The sequence below is a fragment of the Pholis gunnellus genome, assembly GCF_910591455.1.
Source record: "Pholis gunnellus genome assembly, chromosome: 19".
In the NCBI taxonomy this organism is placed as follows: Eukaryota; Metazoa; Chordata; class Actinopteri; order Perciformes; family Pholidae; genus Pholis; species Pholis gunnellus.
In genome coordinates, this window is record NC_136546.1 from 15,779,446 (window position 1) to 15,796,002 (window position 16,557).

At 41.7% G+C, this 16,557-nt stretch overlaps 2 protein-coding genes across 2 annotated transcripts; both read right to left on the reverse strand.

Moving 5' to 3' along the window:
* Positions 1-1,396: 1,396 nt before the first annotated feature.
* LOC306711700 (adenylate cyclase type 3-like) lies at positions 1,397-10,884 on the reverse strand (the record flags this gene model as incomplete). Its single annotated transcript, XM_079180716.1, has 20 exons — positions 1,397-1,576; positions 1,721-1,845; positions 1,928-2,054; positions 2,193-2,309; positions 2,413-2,559; positions 2,947-3,105; positions 3,304-3,385; positions 3,519-3,790; positions 4,530-4,646; positions 4,945-5,032; positions 5,254-5,415; positions 5,498-5,574; positions 5,752-5,859; positions 6,334-6,493; positions 6,577-6,735; positions 7,106-7,233; positions 7,773-7,884; positions 7,986-8,122; positions 9,207-9,356; positions 10,204-10,884. 20 exons carry the CDS (start codon positions 10,882-10,884, stop codon positions 1,397-1,399), a joined length of 3,288 nt encoding a protein of 1,095 aa, XP_079036842.1.
* A 1,790-nt stretch (positions 10,885-12,674) lies between these two features.
* LOC306711828 (uncharacterized protein) lies at positions 12,675-15,689 on the reverse strand. The gene is made up of 2 exons (XM_079180874.1): positions 15,651-15,689; positions 12,675-14,305 (listed from the first exon to the last, which is right to left on the reverse strand). Exons 1-2 carry the CDS (start codon positions 15,667-15,669, stop codon positions 12,915-12,917), a joined length of 1,410 nt encoding a protein of 469 aa, XP_079037000.1. The 5' UTR covers positions 15,670-15,689; the 3' UTR covers positions 12,675-12,914.
* Positions 15,690-16,557: the final 868 nt, after the last annotated feature.

The window sequence follows — 16,557 nt, forward strand, 5'->3', positions numbered from 1 at the left end:
GTGGACGAAAATAAAAAAATTATAGCATCACTATATAAACAGAAACATGTAATAAAAGCAGCAACAGCTTGCCATGACCATATTTAAATATATAACTGTAGCATTTCCCCTTGGGGACAATAAAGGTTATATCATCTTATATCACTTTGAACACCTCCTTCAAATTGGCATACACCACTTTAATCTATATATTTGTTTACTGACACTTCTGAAAAACGATAAAACGCATAACCGTTGTCATCATCATTATGTTCAAATCATTTTACGATTATTTTCATTTGGTTAATATTCATATAGAAAGAAACACTAACAGAAATAACATTTTTGTCAGCAGACATTTCAACTTGACTTAGCAGGAAAAGCACAAGTGTAACAAATAACACTATTATTGAATCTGCTCCATTAAGTGTCCCAGTAAGCCATTCTAGTGAGCCAGCCTGCACAATCAGTCAGGTTGACTTTGTAGTGGTGCCATGCTCTTGTGGACATTTAGAAGTGTGTGCCTGTAACTGATCAACCCAGGCCCATTTCCAACTTGTCCAGGATAACTAACTGACAAAGTCTGATCAAGGTCTTTTTGCCGTCATACAGTATGTGTAAATGAAGGAATTAATCAAAGAATGACTGAATAACCAGGAAACAACTGGCCAGGGACATCCATTGTATTTATGATTAGATCACCGCTCCGGCACTGTTGACCTCCCTTTGTCTTGTAACAGTGCATACCTTTAGCCTGGTAATATAGTAGTAACATTAGAATACCATCGTGCTAACATTTTGTACTACAAAACAAAATTCAACTGCGTATCTAATAGATGACGCTGACATCATCACTTTAGATATAACTTAGAATGTTCTCTGTAAATGATTAGCAATATACAATTAATCCCCACTGGTACTTTTTTAAATCTTACCTTATAATTCTCAAGACATCAAGATCCGCATAGTAATCTCAAAAACATAGTGCAAACATGTTTTATTAACACAGTATAAATACAGTGCGATTAAGCTACAATATTGAACAAAACTTGAGTTAAAAAGAAAATGAACAAAACCTGAGCTAAAATAGATTAAACAAAGGAAAGTACTTTATATATATCTGTCCCAAGCTTGCTATTCTCATTGCAGGAGCTCTGTGAAATCGTAAACTGTATTTCAGAATTATTTACAACTATACAGAATCAGTTATCTTAATAAATTTCTTTGTGGGTGAAATGGTATTTCACAGTTGTAATGCTTATTATTATTTTGTTGTGTTGGTCTACTTCCATATGCTTTATATTGCTACAGAGCTTATGAAAAATATATATATAAGTAACCTGTGAATATGAGAGAAAATTGGACATTATGCCCAGGCTTATCTTTTAATTAAAGGCTTTTCACCAGGTGTTACTATTCAAAGTTCACCGACTTGGTGTGGAAGGGCAGTGGTCACTGGACCACCATTGCTACTGGGTTTGTCTTTTCCTTTCATGAAGAAGGTTAGCAGCTCCCCTTTCCCTTTGACAAATATGGGCCCTCTCCGGATGAAGCGGAAGCCATACTCCTTCAAGATGTCATAGCAGTCCTCCACCACCTGAGGGCAGACCAGGACATAACATTTAAAGGAGATGGACAAAAACTGAAATTTGAAGTTGAAATTGAGCATGAAATAAATAAAAAAGAGTAATAACAGGATACAATCAAGCGTGCTGTATGTACACTTTTGTGTCTGTGCTACCTGGATGTTTCCCATCACTCCGGTGGACTCCATTCTGCTGGCTACATTGACTGTGTTGCCCCAGATATCATAGTGAGGTTTACGGGCTCCAATCACTCCAGCTAAAACTCCCCCCTTATTCAGACCTGAAGGGGATCAACAAGACAACATGGTACACACACGCGCTTGCAAATGTGCTTAGAGACACGCGCAGCCACAGACACTAACCGATTCGGAGCATGAAGTTGTTGAAGGACTGTTTGTTGAGGTTGTTCAGGGTGACTTTCATGGCCAAGGCAAAGTCTGCCAGGTCAGCGAGGTGCTGCCAGCGCTCGATCAGTGACTGGTCCTCTGGCTGTGGAGCAACAGCACAACTTTCACAGTTACTATCATCATCACCACATGCAGGACCAGTTTAGATAAAATAGTGCAACAGATTGTTATACCTGCCACGAGGTATATTCATATGTTTTAAGCCGTTTAAGTGTCACACCTTGCGGTTGCTGTATTCGTTTGTGTTGCTCTCTGGGGTGAGTCCGGATGCGGCCATGTAGGTGCTGCCTATTGTCTTGATCTTAGTGATGAAGCGGAACTCATCCCTGTCTAGTAACTGGAGGAAGAACGGGGCATCAGTTAGTAGTTAGGTATTTAATACCTGGGAGCTGTGTCTCAATATGTCGACTACAAGCTGTACAAACGCAGCTGGGACTCACGCTGTCAAAGTCGGAGATAATCTCATTGAGAATCCTGAGACACTCGAGGCCTCCGTTGTTGATGCTCTCTTCAGTGTAGAAATCAGAAAAGTTGGGGATGGAAGCAAACATCACACCTGTTTCACTGTAAGACTGGCTGTACAGGTCCTACAAATGACAAATGACATGAGGTTAGCTTGCTCTGATTTAATATTGCTATATTTATTATTTAGACCAGAGGAAAGCTTTGATGTGTAATTTTGAAATACACCACAGGATGGCACTGATATGCAATATATTGCATTGTGATGAGGTACAGGCCTCACATACAGTGATTCATTTAATATTTTAATAAAGAATATTATATTGAGTTGCTTTAGACTCAATATATCTCTGTGTCTCCTGAAGAAGGTGTAAGATGGAATGGCTTTTAAACAGTATCATGATCTTCCTCCTCCTCCTCCTCCTTGACATTTCTCACTCTCTCTTTCACATTTCTTTTCTTTTTTTCACTGCCACCCAAAAAACCAACTTCCCTTACACGCTCATATGTACCTCATCTCTCTTTTTAGTGCCCAGGAAGTGTTTGGCCACGTGCTCCGGCAGCATGTTGGTGACCAGCGCTTCGTTCCAGCGTCTCATCTCAAACACCCTCTCCTTCTGGTCATGCACACATATCTTCCACAGGAACAGCTTCCTGGACTGATACTCCAACTACACACACACACACACACCACAGAGGGAGTGAACGTCGTATAATATCTAGATTACGTGAGGAAGTTCTTTGATGATTGCTTTGCCCTGTTACAGGAAGCTTTCCTCTGTAGGTGCTGACTTTAAAGGCTGTAGAAGAAACGCTGTGGGTCAGCAAAAGTGTGACACAGTGTGGGAGTATAGAAGACTGTGACTCACATGGCGGGCAAAGAGGTAGAAGGCAATCATCATGACAATGATCATCACGGTCATGAGGTACTTGGATGGCACTATGGATGTTCTAGAAACAAGCAGAATAATGTATACTGGACTTACAACTGTAATTTATAAACAAAAAAAATAACAAAATATAGCTTAATAATAAAATTACATAAAAACACACCATTCATTGATCTGCTTAACCCATTTCTCACCTGTATGAGGCAAACTGTATATAGTCATACAGGTCATATATGTCCCGCCAGCTGTAGATATTGACAGCTCCAGTTGCAGTGACGACCAGCACCATGAGGCCCAGTTTGATCAGGTGGCTGACCTGCACCAGCATGGCGGTGGCGATGAGTGACATCACAGCCATGAAGCTGTAGTGCTTCGGATTCTCTGCACAGCCTCGGTCACCGAGTGACTCCAGCACGGGGCCGGAGGAGCTGTTGGAGACTCGAAGAACCGGTGGAACACAGCTCAGCTGCAACATCAGAGACGAAGGACATGAGTCATTTTTACTTAACACCTGTTATAAAGCCCAGTATTAATAGCGAGGACATGATGTGTTGAATGATGAAGAGTCAAATTTAAAATGTGTTTAACGCTGGCACATTTAGTGTATACAGTTGTTTCTTTGTTACATTAAATATACTGTATTAACTATGTATTCACAATAACGCTGTTACAATGGAAACAATAGGGACAGTAGGACTACTTTTTTTTTTTTGTCCCAATGTGCCTGTCACCTCCACATGGCAGCTAAGACAGAAACATGCATGTTCACTTTAGCGTCCTCTATTCTTGTCAGACCTCGAAGGCAGCGGTGTGTGTACCAGGCTGCTCCCAGTGGGGCCGTGACAAATGAGCCAGCAGGCAGCGAGACAGACAGCTAATGGACCCCACTGGGAACATGGAGTCAGACACATTAAAGGCGGGGATGGTTTGATGAGGACAAAGTGGGAACACATGAATGGAAAGACGCACACACTCTAGGGTTGGATGATATGATGATATATATTGTTTTTTTGCATTAATATGATGATGTATTTTAATGCCCTGGATTAGTCAAACAACGTATTTCATAATATTAAAATATATTTTGCTTTTGTGTTATAAAACTACAATACAGTGTGAGAAAAAACTGGTCATGATGCCAACCCCTAATACACACACACACACACATTCATGCCCGCAATGTATGAGAGTTATAACATTCGTACCATGTCAGCGATCACAGCCATGGTAAGAACAAATATGGCCGCCATGGCCCACGTGTTTCTGGCCCACCGCGTGCGATCGATCCACACCGAGAAAGACACCATCCTCTTGGAGAACATCTGTGACAAACAAACCATCAGTCTCATGTCACACATTTAATTTTACAAATCTGTTTATGCCTTTGGGCAGAATTTTTAGAGAATCGACTCATTGGAAATAAAAAATGACAATTTCTCAGTGTTAGTGTGCCCCTTTTTGATCATTAACATCTGCATAGGAAGAGGTTGAAAATGTTGTTCTTGAGCCAAAAAAGGTTGGAAAGGGCTGATCAAAGACATAGAAATAAACAAATAAATAGAATTATATGAATTCTGTTTCGCATCGCCACAACCATGGATGCTAATTCTCTTTCCTCACCCTAGGAAAGATGGCAGCCATGGAGCACACTGTGAGGATAAGCAACAACACCTCTCCTATTGCAAGAGTCACATAGTTCACAGCCAACCTGGAACAAGAACACACATCTTCAGGCAATTTCCAACTTTAGCATTTCTAAAGCTCTATTGGTTCATATATGAATTCACAGATGTCTAAGGAGCATTTAAATGTGTGTGTGTGTGTGTGTGTGTGTGTGTGTGTGTATGTGTATTATTATATGTCATTTGTATGTAAATTGGTATGTAATTTATGAGATGTTGTAAGACAAAGTAATATATGTGAACTCACAGTGGGTCTATGAACACCTCCATTGCTGTAATGAAGAAGAGCACTATGATGCAGCAGCAGAAGGCCGCTCCGCTTCGCTTCTCCTTCTCTGAGGAGTAGTGCTCCTCCAACTTCGCATCCACAAAACGCAACGACAGCGGGTTGATCTGGTGATCCTTCATTCTGTGAAGACCATAGAGAGAAATTATCTGCCTAACTTTGTAATCATCATTCTCTGCTTTTGTTATTTGTCTGATTTTCTTACATTTGCTGACTTTCTCTATCCAGCAGTTCCTGCTGCAAACGTCTGTTGATCACTTGTTCCTCGACCATCTTATTCCTCTGATGTTGTCAACATGAAAAGAGAGATTGGATAGGAATATCTGTGCATTTAATGGACTGGAGAAATATGTGCATGTTTCTATGTATGGTTATCAATATACTCATGATATGAATATACTGATACAAAGACCTGATTTTATAGTTGAACTTTAAATAAAGACATTTATTATAATTCACCTCCTGTTTAGACTCAGTGGGCGGGGATTGGGGTGAGGCTGCATTCCCATTGGTTGCTGTAGTGTTGATTAACTGGTTAGAATTTCTGTTGGACAATGTGCCTGGTTTCTGTGGGCGGAGAAGCAGGCAAAACATCCATTAATGAGATTAAAATGACTAGAATCACCACCTTGCAGTTGAAGGCCTCCGCAAACCAGTCAAGTTGCAGTTTTCATCCTTGTCTGTCCATCACAATTGTCATAATTAGCATATACATTATTGAGTTATGGCCAAAAATGTGTATTGTGAGGTCACAGTGACATTTGACCACCAAATTCTAAGCAGTTCATCGTTGAGTAAAGGTGGAAGTTTGTGCCAAATTTGAAGAGATTTCTGAGATATCACAAGAATGGTACAGCATGAAGTCACTGTGACCTTTGAAAATCAGAAAGATTATAAGCAGGAAATACATTATACTTAATGTAGTGTTGTGTACTTTTGATTCAAGCAACGTCTAGGTTTGTGAGTTCAAAAACGAATGATCTGAAAGAATGCTTTTGATAAATAAAACCATAATTTCCCTGAAAGGAATTAGTAACTCACATTTCCACTGAGCCCATTCGCCACCTGTTTAGGCACTAGAACTAAGTAAGTGTTGATGCCTTTCTCCAGCAGGTACTCGCATCGGTCTCCTCCATGCCCCAGCTCCAGTTCAAATTCTCCGTGCAGACTCTCCTTGGTGGTCTGGGAAATATGCACCCTCCTGTGTAGCACACAAACCTCTTGAAATAAAGTGCATGAGAGAATTTGATTGCTCACCCTGACAGTGACATAAGGCGTTCTCACCCGGGAATCCCCCCAGATTCCATCTTATTGGCTACAGTGACATCTGTGGACCAAACGTCAAACTGCCACCTCTTCTGCCCGAGCACTCCTCCCAGCACGGTGCCCGTGTGAACGCCCACACGCATGTCCACCTCGGTTTTAGTCTTCTCTCGCACGTACCTGGAGCAAGAGGGAAAGCGGAGGATCTCTGTTGTATCTTCATTCGTTCATGTCTCCTTGGCTGAATCCATATTCAAATATTGACGCTGACTTTTTTTCTCTTCTATCTTTAAATCGTTGACTGCAGAAATATCCACGACCGTTCTCCTAACTCTTCACTTCTTCCTTTTCTTTATACTTTTTTCTTGTGTAAACTTGTATAACGTTTTACATTTTTTTTTTAGGATTCCCTTTTGTCTCATACACAAGATATACAAATAAACAAACCATGATACCACCTCTACATCATCACTATCCCTTCCCTTTACTTATGCTTATGTCTTTTTGTCGTATTTATTTATTCTTTTGTGAAAATAAAATCACTACTCACGAGATGGCGTCTACCATCGCTAGGCCCATCATTATGGAGCAGGCAGCGTGGTCATCCCTGAAGTCAGGAAGACCACAGATACAATAGTAACAGTCTCCGAGGATCTTAATCCTCAGTTGGTGATGTTCCTGCAAGACAGCAAGAGAAGTTGTGCATATCCAAATTAAGTGTCGCAAAATGAATCTAGAAAACAAAATTATAAACGTAAAACCATAGAAAATGACATATCAGCTACATCAAAGCTATAAAACTTTACTAGCACGCCTACCAACACTATACCCAACAATTTATTGTTTTGATCAAATCAAGGAAGAGATGGAGCACATGGAGCATTGATGGACTCAGGCTGTCTGAGAGGAATGGGTGAAACATTTAAAAAGGGCACCAGCTGCACACTAGCTTGCAAAAAGTACCGTAGTAGGCACTTCATTACATTTTCTCCATTGGAAGGGCATCCTTGAGGACACTACATCCAGTTTTCTCCACTGGAAGAGCAAACTAAAGGGCACTTCCCATCGTTTTCTCCACTCGAAGGGCATCCTAGAGGGCACTTCATCATGTTTTATCTACAATAGGAGCATCCTATTTATCTCCGAGTCCACCGGTGACATGGAGAGTACAAGAATACAGTGAACTACAACGGAGACACAGAAAAACAGTCACTCACTTCTGCCAGTTTATCGAAGCGGGCGAACAGTTCATTAAGCAGCTTTACGAGCTCGTGGGCGCTGCAGGTTGAGGACAGCTGGGTGAAGCCCACTATGTCAGCAAACAAGATACTGGAACAGAAGTGAAGAGGTGGCAATGTAACATTTAACAATCCGTAAAAAAACCTTCCCACAACAATGAAATCATCAAAAGCTGGTTTTGTGATCCCGACCTGACGTTTTCATGGCGGTACATGTACATGGTGTTGAACTGCTGCTGCTGGACCTCATTCTGATCGGCCTGGCTCTTCATGCCCTGCAGCATCTCATCAGCGATATGTTTGGGCAGTATGGACAGTAATAGTTCCTCCTACATGGAGACATAGTTGAAGCACGGTGAGTTTTGTCATGTTCAGTGCTGACAGAATAAATTTGTCCCATGTGTATTATGTGTGTGTGTGTGTGTGTGTGTGTGTGTGTCTGCATAGCATGACTGAGGCATTAAAGGGACTCTCAAAAGATCCTGTCAACTGGTTGGCTGGGCCTTCATGTCTTCTACCAAGCCCCCCAATGTAAAGGCAATTTGGGAATTATATCTACTCTCCTTTTCTTTCTATCCTCATCTACATATTCACCATTATTCCCCATCTTTTCCACCACTGTCTATAAACAACTCTCACAGGTCTGCTTTTTCCACAAATTGTGAAAATCATGGAAAGACTGAGAAGAAAGTGAGAGGAAATCCAATAAAAGAACCAAATGAATTAAAATAAAAGTTGGAGACAGTATAGGTTACATTGTCTTTAAATTTAATAGATTACAGTAATGGATTAACATCAAACTTCAAATACTGGCACCTTTGTGTTATGAGAAGAAATTCAAAATAGCAGCACTGTGTCATTGTCAATTTATTCAAAATGTCATTGGAGTGCAAACCTTCCATCCATAATATTTGACAGAATTAAATGATAGCCTACATACTAGTCAATTAAGACAAATAACTTACATAGAATTTGACCATAATCAACATTTTCACTATAGAAAAAGGTGGCTGTAAAAGGAATGAAATAGAAAAAACAATACTAAAGGAGATACAGTAGATAGGTTAATGAGAAGGGAAACTAAGAGCAATAATCAAATACAATAAACATGCTCTAAAAATATCAAATCATGTCTTTCCAAAATTTAGTTCCAGGTTCTGTTGTCACAGAGCTCAAGCTATATTGCTGTATTGTGTCCCTGACGGTGGCTCCGCTGGTGAAAACAAGTCTCTCTAATCAACCTATTAGCCCGGAGCTGTGCAAAACACACAGTAATTAGGCAGCACGGGGTGTTCCACAGGTGTGTTTGTGCAAAATGTGTATGTGTGTGTTTGCCCCAAATAAGGAAATGTATTATCTCATTAAGCAAAGTAAACTTGTGATTGTGTGTGTGTGTGTGTGTGCCCCACTTACCTGCTGGGTGCTCTGCTCCTCCAGCGTGAGTTTGACCCCTAGTGACTGACGAGCCTCCAAAAAAGCTGTCCTGTACTTCCTGTCCGCCATGTAGTACGACATCACACCCACCGTGGCTGCGCACAGGTTCAGCATCACGTTGGCAATGAGCTGAAGAGAGGGTCAGAGGACGTGTGTTCGCATACATGGGTGGTTGTTAGTTTCCTCATACTGTCACTTTGTAACCATTGTCTATAACTCTCCGTGCATGAGTCAACATGTGGAGCCAGTGGAAACAGACTCGTCAACTGTTAGATTTGGCACGTTGTCTTTTAAATTGGGCATCATAGTTTCTAGATTAATCAGACAGACTAAGACTCAGAACCTAATTAGAAAACTGTTTAAGAGAGGAGAATTTCTGAAAAAGAAGGGACATTTCTGAATCCCTTCCTTTCAAGATAAATTCATTAAAGTGTGAATTCTCTATCAAAATTGTTTCATCAAAATGTTTGGTCTCCTATTTACATTTCACTTTTGGGGCATCATGGGTCACATGCTGCATTTTATACAACTTTGCATGTTTATGCATAAAGGCGATTGTAAGCCACTGAATGTTTATAGTGCCACAATATTAAGGAAACTAATTTGGAATAATTATAGTACAATAAATGTATTATTACCAAATTAATTTAAAATGAATGAATTTATAATGATTGATACAAATTCCATTTTCAAAGGGCAGCATTTTTTTTACAGGCAAAGTGTCATGGAATCCTTTTTTTTGCGGTGTGACACAAACCTAACATATATTCACCTGTCTTTAACACCTCCATTTCTCTAAAACAGTGGTTCCCAACAGCTTTGTCTTGTGACCACTGCTCTAAAACAAAGTGTGGACACATCAATGCAGACACACACCAACTCTTCCCTGTTGCTTTCCACACCTGTGTGACACCTTGGGCCTCTTTCATCCTCAGGTGCTCTGCCATTTATCAACTTTACTGAGGGCCATATTCACCTGTCTCACCAGCATGGGCCCCTGCAGGTTATCCTCAAACCTTTGAGCCACGGTCAGCCCCAGCACCAGGGTGTGTATCCCGCTGGAGATGGCTGTGAGCAGCAGCAGCGGCACCAGGTTCAGTGGGAGGGTCAGAAAGCTGCAGAAATTGAAAAAGGCCTGCCAGCCCACCGCGTCACTGGCTTGCGGGAAACGCTCGTAGTTCAGACCCAGGTAACAAAACACGTGGACAGTGACCATCAGCCACAGGACGTACGGCACCCCGCCGCGTAAGACCGGCGACGCGGGCAGCATCTGCAGCCTGCACAGCCCGTAGAGCACAACGTCCGCAGCCAGCCCCACTGCTGCGACCACCACCATCGCCAGTTTGTCCGGAGTGTACACCACCGCGCACATGATGATGATGAAGCTGTTGAAGAGAGCAGCGAACACCACCAGCAAGAGCAGGTTCTCTTGTCTCTGTCGGCGAAAGTAGTTCTGGTAAATTCTCTCCAGCGATTCTGGCGCAAAAGTGAGGCGCACCGCGCGCGGCAGGCAGCTGCAGCAGCTGGACTGGAGCACGGTCACCTCACGCGACCGACCCACTCCGTGACCCGGATCGCTGGGAATCTGCCCTGAATACTCCACTGAGTACTCTGCAGACTGCTCCGTGTCTGTTGTATGGAACCGGTTCACAGACATGTTCATTTAATAATGGCAGTCCTCTTGGTTCATGAAGTAATACTGTTGTGCATCAGTCCTGAAGTGCGCAAAATGCCAAAATCCATGAAAAAGTTATGATGCGTCCCATCTTTGTGCAACTTTTGGAGATAATTATATTGTTTACTTACTTGTAGTTTTTGCAAAAACAATTACATCCCAGGTTGTTATCAAGTTTCACCATAGGGTATATCCACACCAAAATGCTTACCTATTGAAATTACCATGTTACATCATTCTATGGTGTCATTAACGTCCTTAAAAGTACATCAGATTAAAGCTTCTCACAGTCTTGGAGCTGCTGCTCTGTCCCCAGATTGTTTCAGTGGAAAAACTTCTTCTTTCTTGCACTGCGGTCCTGTGTGCTGTCTTGGTAGACCAACAAAACCCTGAGCCACAGGTGGATATCCATTTGAATGCAGCATATCATCTCTTCAGAGAGGATCATATGAGTTATAGGAGGGGCATCTTACTTTCACGTATGAATCCATGTTTTTCTTAATCATGTTAAGATCTCCAGAACAGACTCTACTCTAAGATGCTCTTCAAGCTACTGATGTTATTCTTTGCTTCTCTCTCTCCTCCCACTCCCCCCCTCCTTTTTCTAAACAGCAAGTCCTCTGTTACTGTTGCTAAGATGAAACCAAAGTAACTGCCACCTCGCAATCCTGTCTTGGGAAATGTGGCACTGCTGGTGCGAAGAAGTGCGGAAAAGGGATCATTACAGCTACTCTGTCAAACAACTGACCCTTTATCTTATCTAGGGCTGCAACTAACGATTATTTTAAAAAATCGATTAATCTGTCGATTATTTCTTCGATTAATCTGATAAAAAGACAAAGCATTAATTTCCAACCGAAAAAATGGCGTGACGCTGTGGCGCGATAGCCTATCAGCGTTGAGATGTTTCTCCTGTTACCGTTACTGACGTTCTGCCGTTGTTGAATCAGGAAATAAATACTGTAGCCGTCTGTGTTCACCCAGAGCTCTACCATACCTCATATCAATAGAGACCGGACCAAACTATGTGTATACATGTGTGTGTGTGTAAACCATATGGTGCAAACAATGAATAGACGCTGCCGTATTTACGTCTAGATGACGTTGTGTTGATGGAGCTGCTATAATGTTAGCATAGCCTAGCACCGATCGATCCAAGCTCCATTGACAAAACAAGTACAAATCGGCATCATTACGTAGTTATTTCGGAGTCCCTTTTTGTCGGTTTATTGCCGTTAAATCTCAGCCAAATCAGTTTATTTTGTGTTCATACAGCTGTAGTAAACAGCCGACGTGTGGCTCGCTAGACACAGTGAGCTCGATGAAATCCACGGAGCTCCTCTGGACTATGTTATGAACCAGACATGACGGCGTTTAGTTCCCCGTGATATCTGGGACTTCCACAACACGTACTAAGCAGAAATAGAGGTGATTTTTTTCCACGGTTGATGGCGGACACTTGAACGGCTTTCAGGCCCCTCTCCGGCGCGTCCAGCGCGATTCACGCGAATGAACACAAATAGTCCCTGGTGAGACCCATTTGCGCCGCTTTCACCGCGTTTGGTGTGAACACGGCATTATTGAGTGGCGTAATAATCGCGCGACACAACGAATCGATAATGAAATTCGTTGCCAACTCTTTTAATAATCGATTATTATCGATTTTATCGATTCGTTGTTGCAGGCCTTATATCCTCCAGTGTTTTATAGTAATTAGCACAACGATATCGACAAATGGCAAATAAATACACATGCTTGGATAACATTTATCATCCACTTTATTCATCACTGCTAGCCTCCATAATACGTTCATGGCACGATCGACAGGTTTGATCAATAAGCAAAGGTGATTTTTATGTAAAGAATCGGATTCAAATGAGCTCACATTTAAAATATGTATTGTATGCCAGTGTAAACTTGCAATAATGCAAACACATCTCACACACATGCACGCATGCAAATCTTTAGAGCGTGGCCTTGGGTTCAGACACAGATTCAAACCCAGGTCTCAATCAGTCACTGTGTTCGTCTATTGTCGGCGGAGAGTTTCCTATCACGCCACTGAGAACACTTCCCACAGCCAAAAATACAGCCACCAGAATTCCCAAAGTCCCCATTTTCCCCAGAGATGCGGTAGCCAACGCTGCAGCCCCGAGCGCCCCGGCTCCGAAAGGTGCTGCGGCTGCGGTGACCGTCTCCATGCCGATTCCTTTCATTAGCTGTGGCCCCGTGAGGAGGCCCATTCGTAGATTCACCAGAGTGTTGAACGGGCTCTTTGGTGCACCCAGGAAAAATGACCCTGCTGCAATAAGGGTGATTGTTATAAGTTCTGATGTTGTCGGGAGAGTCCCTGTCAGTGCTACGCCGCGCATTGCCAGAATTGCACCAACAACTACCGAACCTACAGCTACTAAGGTCGACTTTCTAGTCTCAAACGCCTTCTTTGCTGCAACACTTGCGGCTCCGATTGACACCCCTGCAGCTGTGACTGCTCCCAACGTTGCCCCCATGCTGCTTCGGGTCCCTAAAAAAGAGCTTGATTGCAGAATGGCTCTCAGGGAAAGTGATGATATTATAGCAGCTCCCAAGGCGACCTTTCCGACCCCCCCTGGCTCCAGCCCCACCGTGGCCACTGTTCCCAGGCTGGCTCCTAGCAGCCCCGCAGACAGAAACACCACCCAGACGACCGACTGCAGCACCAAGACCACCTCCGCTTTCGAGTCCTCTCCTGCTTCACCTGCCCCCAAGCCTGCGAAAAATCCCAGAATCGCCACAAAAACAGAGTAGAAGTTTAACCTCTTCAAAAGTTGGCACTCGGTTTTAGAGTTTCGTCTCGGTGTCATCCTCTCTGTCAGAGCCTTTCGAAGGGCGCAAAGCACAGATATGGTCAACCCCATGACGAAGAGTCCAACCATTACACCCATTCTTCCATAAACTACACAGACGTAGAGAGTGGTGAAGATGACCGTCAGAGCTGTGATCATGTCGTTAATATTGGAGTATGAGTAGATTAAAAGGACCAGAAAGCCTTGAGCTGAGATGTAGATGTATAGTGGGAGGAGGCCGGCTAACACTCCAGTAGTGACAGCACCCGCTACAACACAGGCTCCCGCCGTGGTCTCCACTAACCATGGAGACTTCAATCCAACTCGGGTCAACAGTTTCGACATCACGGCGGCGAGGAGGAAACCACTGCCGAGAGAAACGAGCGCTGAGGTGAAAGCAAGGCATGCCGTCACTGCCCCGACACCCGTGGAACCGACTCGTCCGGCATTCTGAGTTGCAGCAGTCAGCAGGTCGTCATCTGCCGTCAGTGGGGGCTCAACTGCAAATAATGCAGCTTCTCCAAACGCAAAACCTGCTGCTGCACTTTGTAGGATTGTATTCACTGCACAAGAAACACCTGTGAGGGGTAAAGACACAAGGATTTAATTATATCAGAAATATGTTCTACAAGTCACAACTGCAACTACCAATAAAAACTAATACCAACACCAAATTTCCACGTGAAGTTCAGTTTACTCCTGATACATATTATTATACAACAAAATATATATTACAATTTTATAACAATCACATTGCGACAGTATTTTTTCAATGTTTTATTTTGTCTTTTGTTCTTACTATTTTAATTACATATTTTCTATTCTTCACAGTTTTCATTTTGATGATTTCATTTCTTAATGCCTGCCCTTTGTAAAGCACTTTGTATCTGCTAATTATGGTAAGTGCTATATAAAGAATCATTATTATTATCAAGCATACAAAAAAAAAAGCATACATTCCAGGTGTAAATATTGTACTTTTTAAACTCCACTTCCTTAATCTGACAGCTAATTTAGTTCCTAGTTACTTCGATTTTTCAAAGAAAACACATGATGAGATTATACAATATGATGTATTGTTGGTCCGTGCACAAAATATAATGAATTTAGCCTAATTAAATAAATACATTGATAATATAATGATCTTTCCAATCAGATAATTCCAGTGGTTGCACCAATTGGCAATATATTTACAATCAGTTGCTGGAAAGTGGCAGAAATATGACTTCATATATATATTGTTCATTCATTATGCATTGTGAACAATGGCAGATAAATTATACTTCGTGCATGGAACCAAAGAACATATAAATACTTAAAATGGGCTGAATCTCCACCTGACACTTTAAACTGCTGCTTGTATGTTAAAACATCAGTAATGATAATAGTAATAAAGTATAGAACTCTAAAAGTAAATTCTGCATGCTTTTACTTTAAATATATTACATAATACATGTGCACTTTTATTGGCAATGGAGTACATTTGTATTGTGTCGTTGCATTGCTACTTTTAATTAAGATCTTAATGATCAGAATACTTCTTTCACCACTTATGTGCAGACTGTTCCTCTATAAACTGCTCCTGTCACTTTAAGAGAAAAGTGAAACCACTTGAATGGGTCGACGCTGAAACTTAAAACCAGGAAGTCTGTCTGAACTATGAAAAAACAACACACATTTCCACAGACCATTTCATTAACTACACTACTGTGTCGACAATGTTGTTTCTCTGCAAAACTAGTTATCCATGCTCTGTCTGTAGTCTGGTTCATTTGTTTAGGCATTTCTGTGGCTGCAGCTTTATTATCCTGTTCAGATATTAACTTTTAAGTCTGGAAGCAGCTGTTTGGATTTCTGATATCGTGGTGAATGTCTCAACTTGTACTAAGTAGTTTGCAATGTACTTCTGTTTTGTTATCTTACCCAGACTAGTTTCTGCCATGTCTCCTCGTTGCTACCTCTGCATCGGCGTCAGACTTCTTCTTCTGTTGATTTCTATGGCAGTTTGATCCACGAGTTGTATTGCCGCCACCTACAGTTTCCCAGTGCAACTTATCTATCTGCGGTTGCTTCAGTTATGAAAAGATGATTCAGCACTAACTTAGTCCTCTAAGCACACCTTATAACCATGGCAATACATGCCAAAAAGCCTTTCTTATCCATGCATATATTCTGATTAACTCGCTCCACCTCTTCCTGTTTGATATCCACCAACATATAAAAGTTTGGACGCAACAATCTCATCTTCTTTGCAGGCTTAACAGCTCACTTATGACATATTCACAACCACTATATAAACCAGTAAACATTATGTAATGCATGTTTGAAGTTTTTGTGTGTGCTTATTATACATTCAGACCTATGAAAAGGGTTTAAGTGATTTAAATGGTTGAAATAACTTGTCTTCATCTTGTCTCTGAGCACCTCCTGCTGGACTCTGACATGTTGGAGTTCCTCTCTGATCAAATGGAAAACAAGAAAATAGAGACCAGCCACAACAGTAAAATACTATTACATAACAATCACTGGAGCAATTTTACTGCAGAACCAATACTTCTTGACACATGTGAGCTACAGATTATCTGAAACACTTTGAAAAATAAAAAGCTTGAAAAGTGAAAGCTTTAAAACTCACGATTGGGGTATAACATATTTTATTTCCAAGAATCAAATGTTAAAATCTCTTAAAATTGGTAACCACAGACCCTTTTTCTGGAATCTAATCAAAATCCCATTTAAAAAAACCCCCCATTTCTTTCCCAATTTGGCAGCCGCATCCTTTGAGACACAATTTTTTGGATTTTAGGACTAATTCCTGCGACACGCTTTA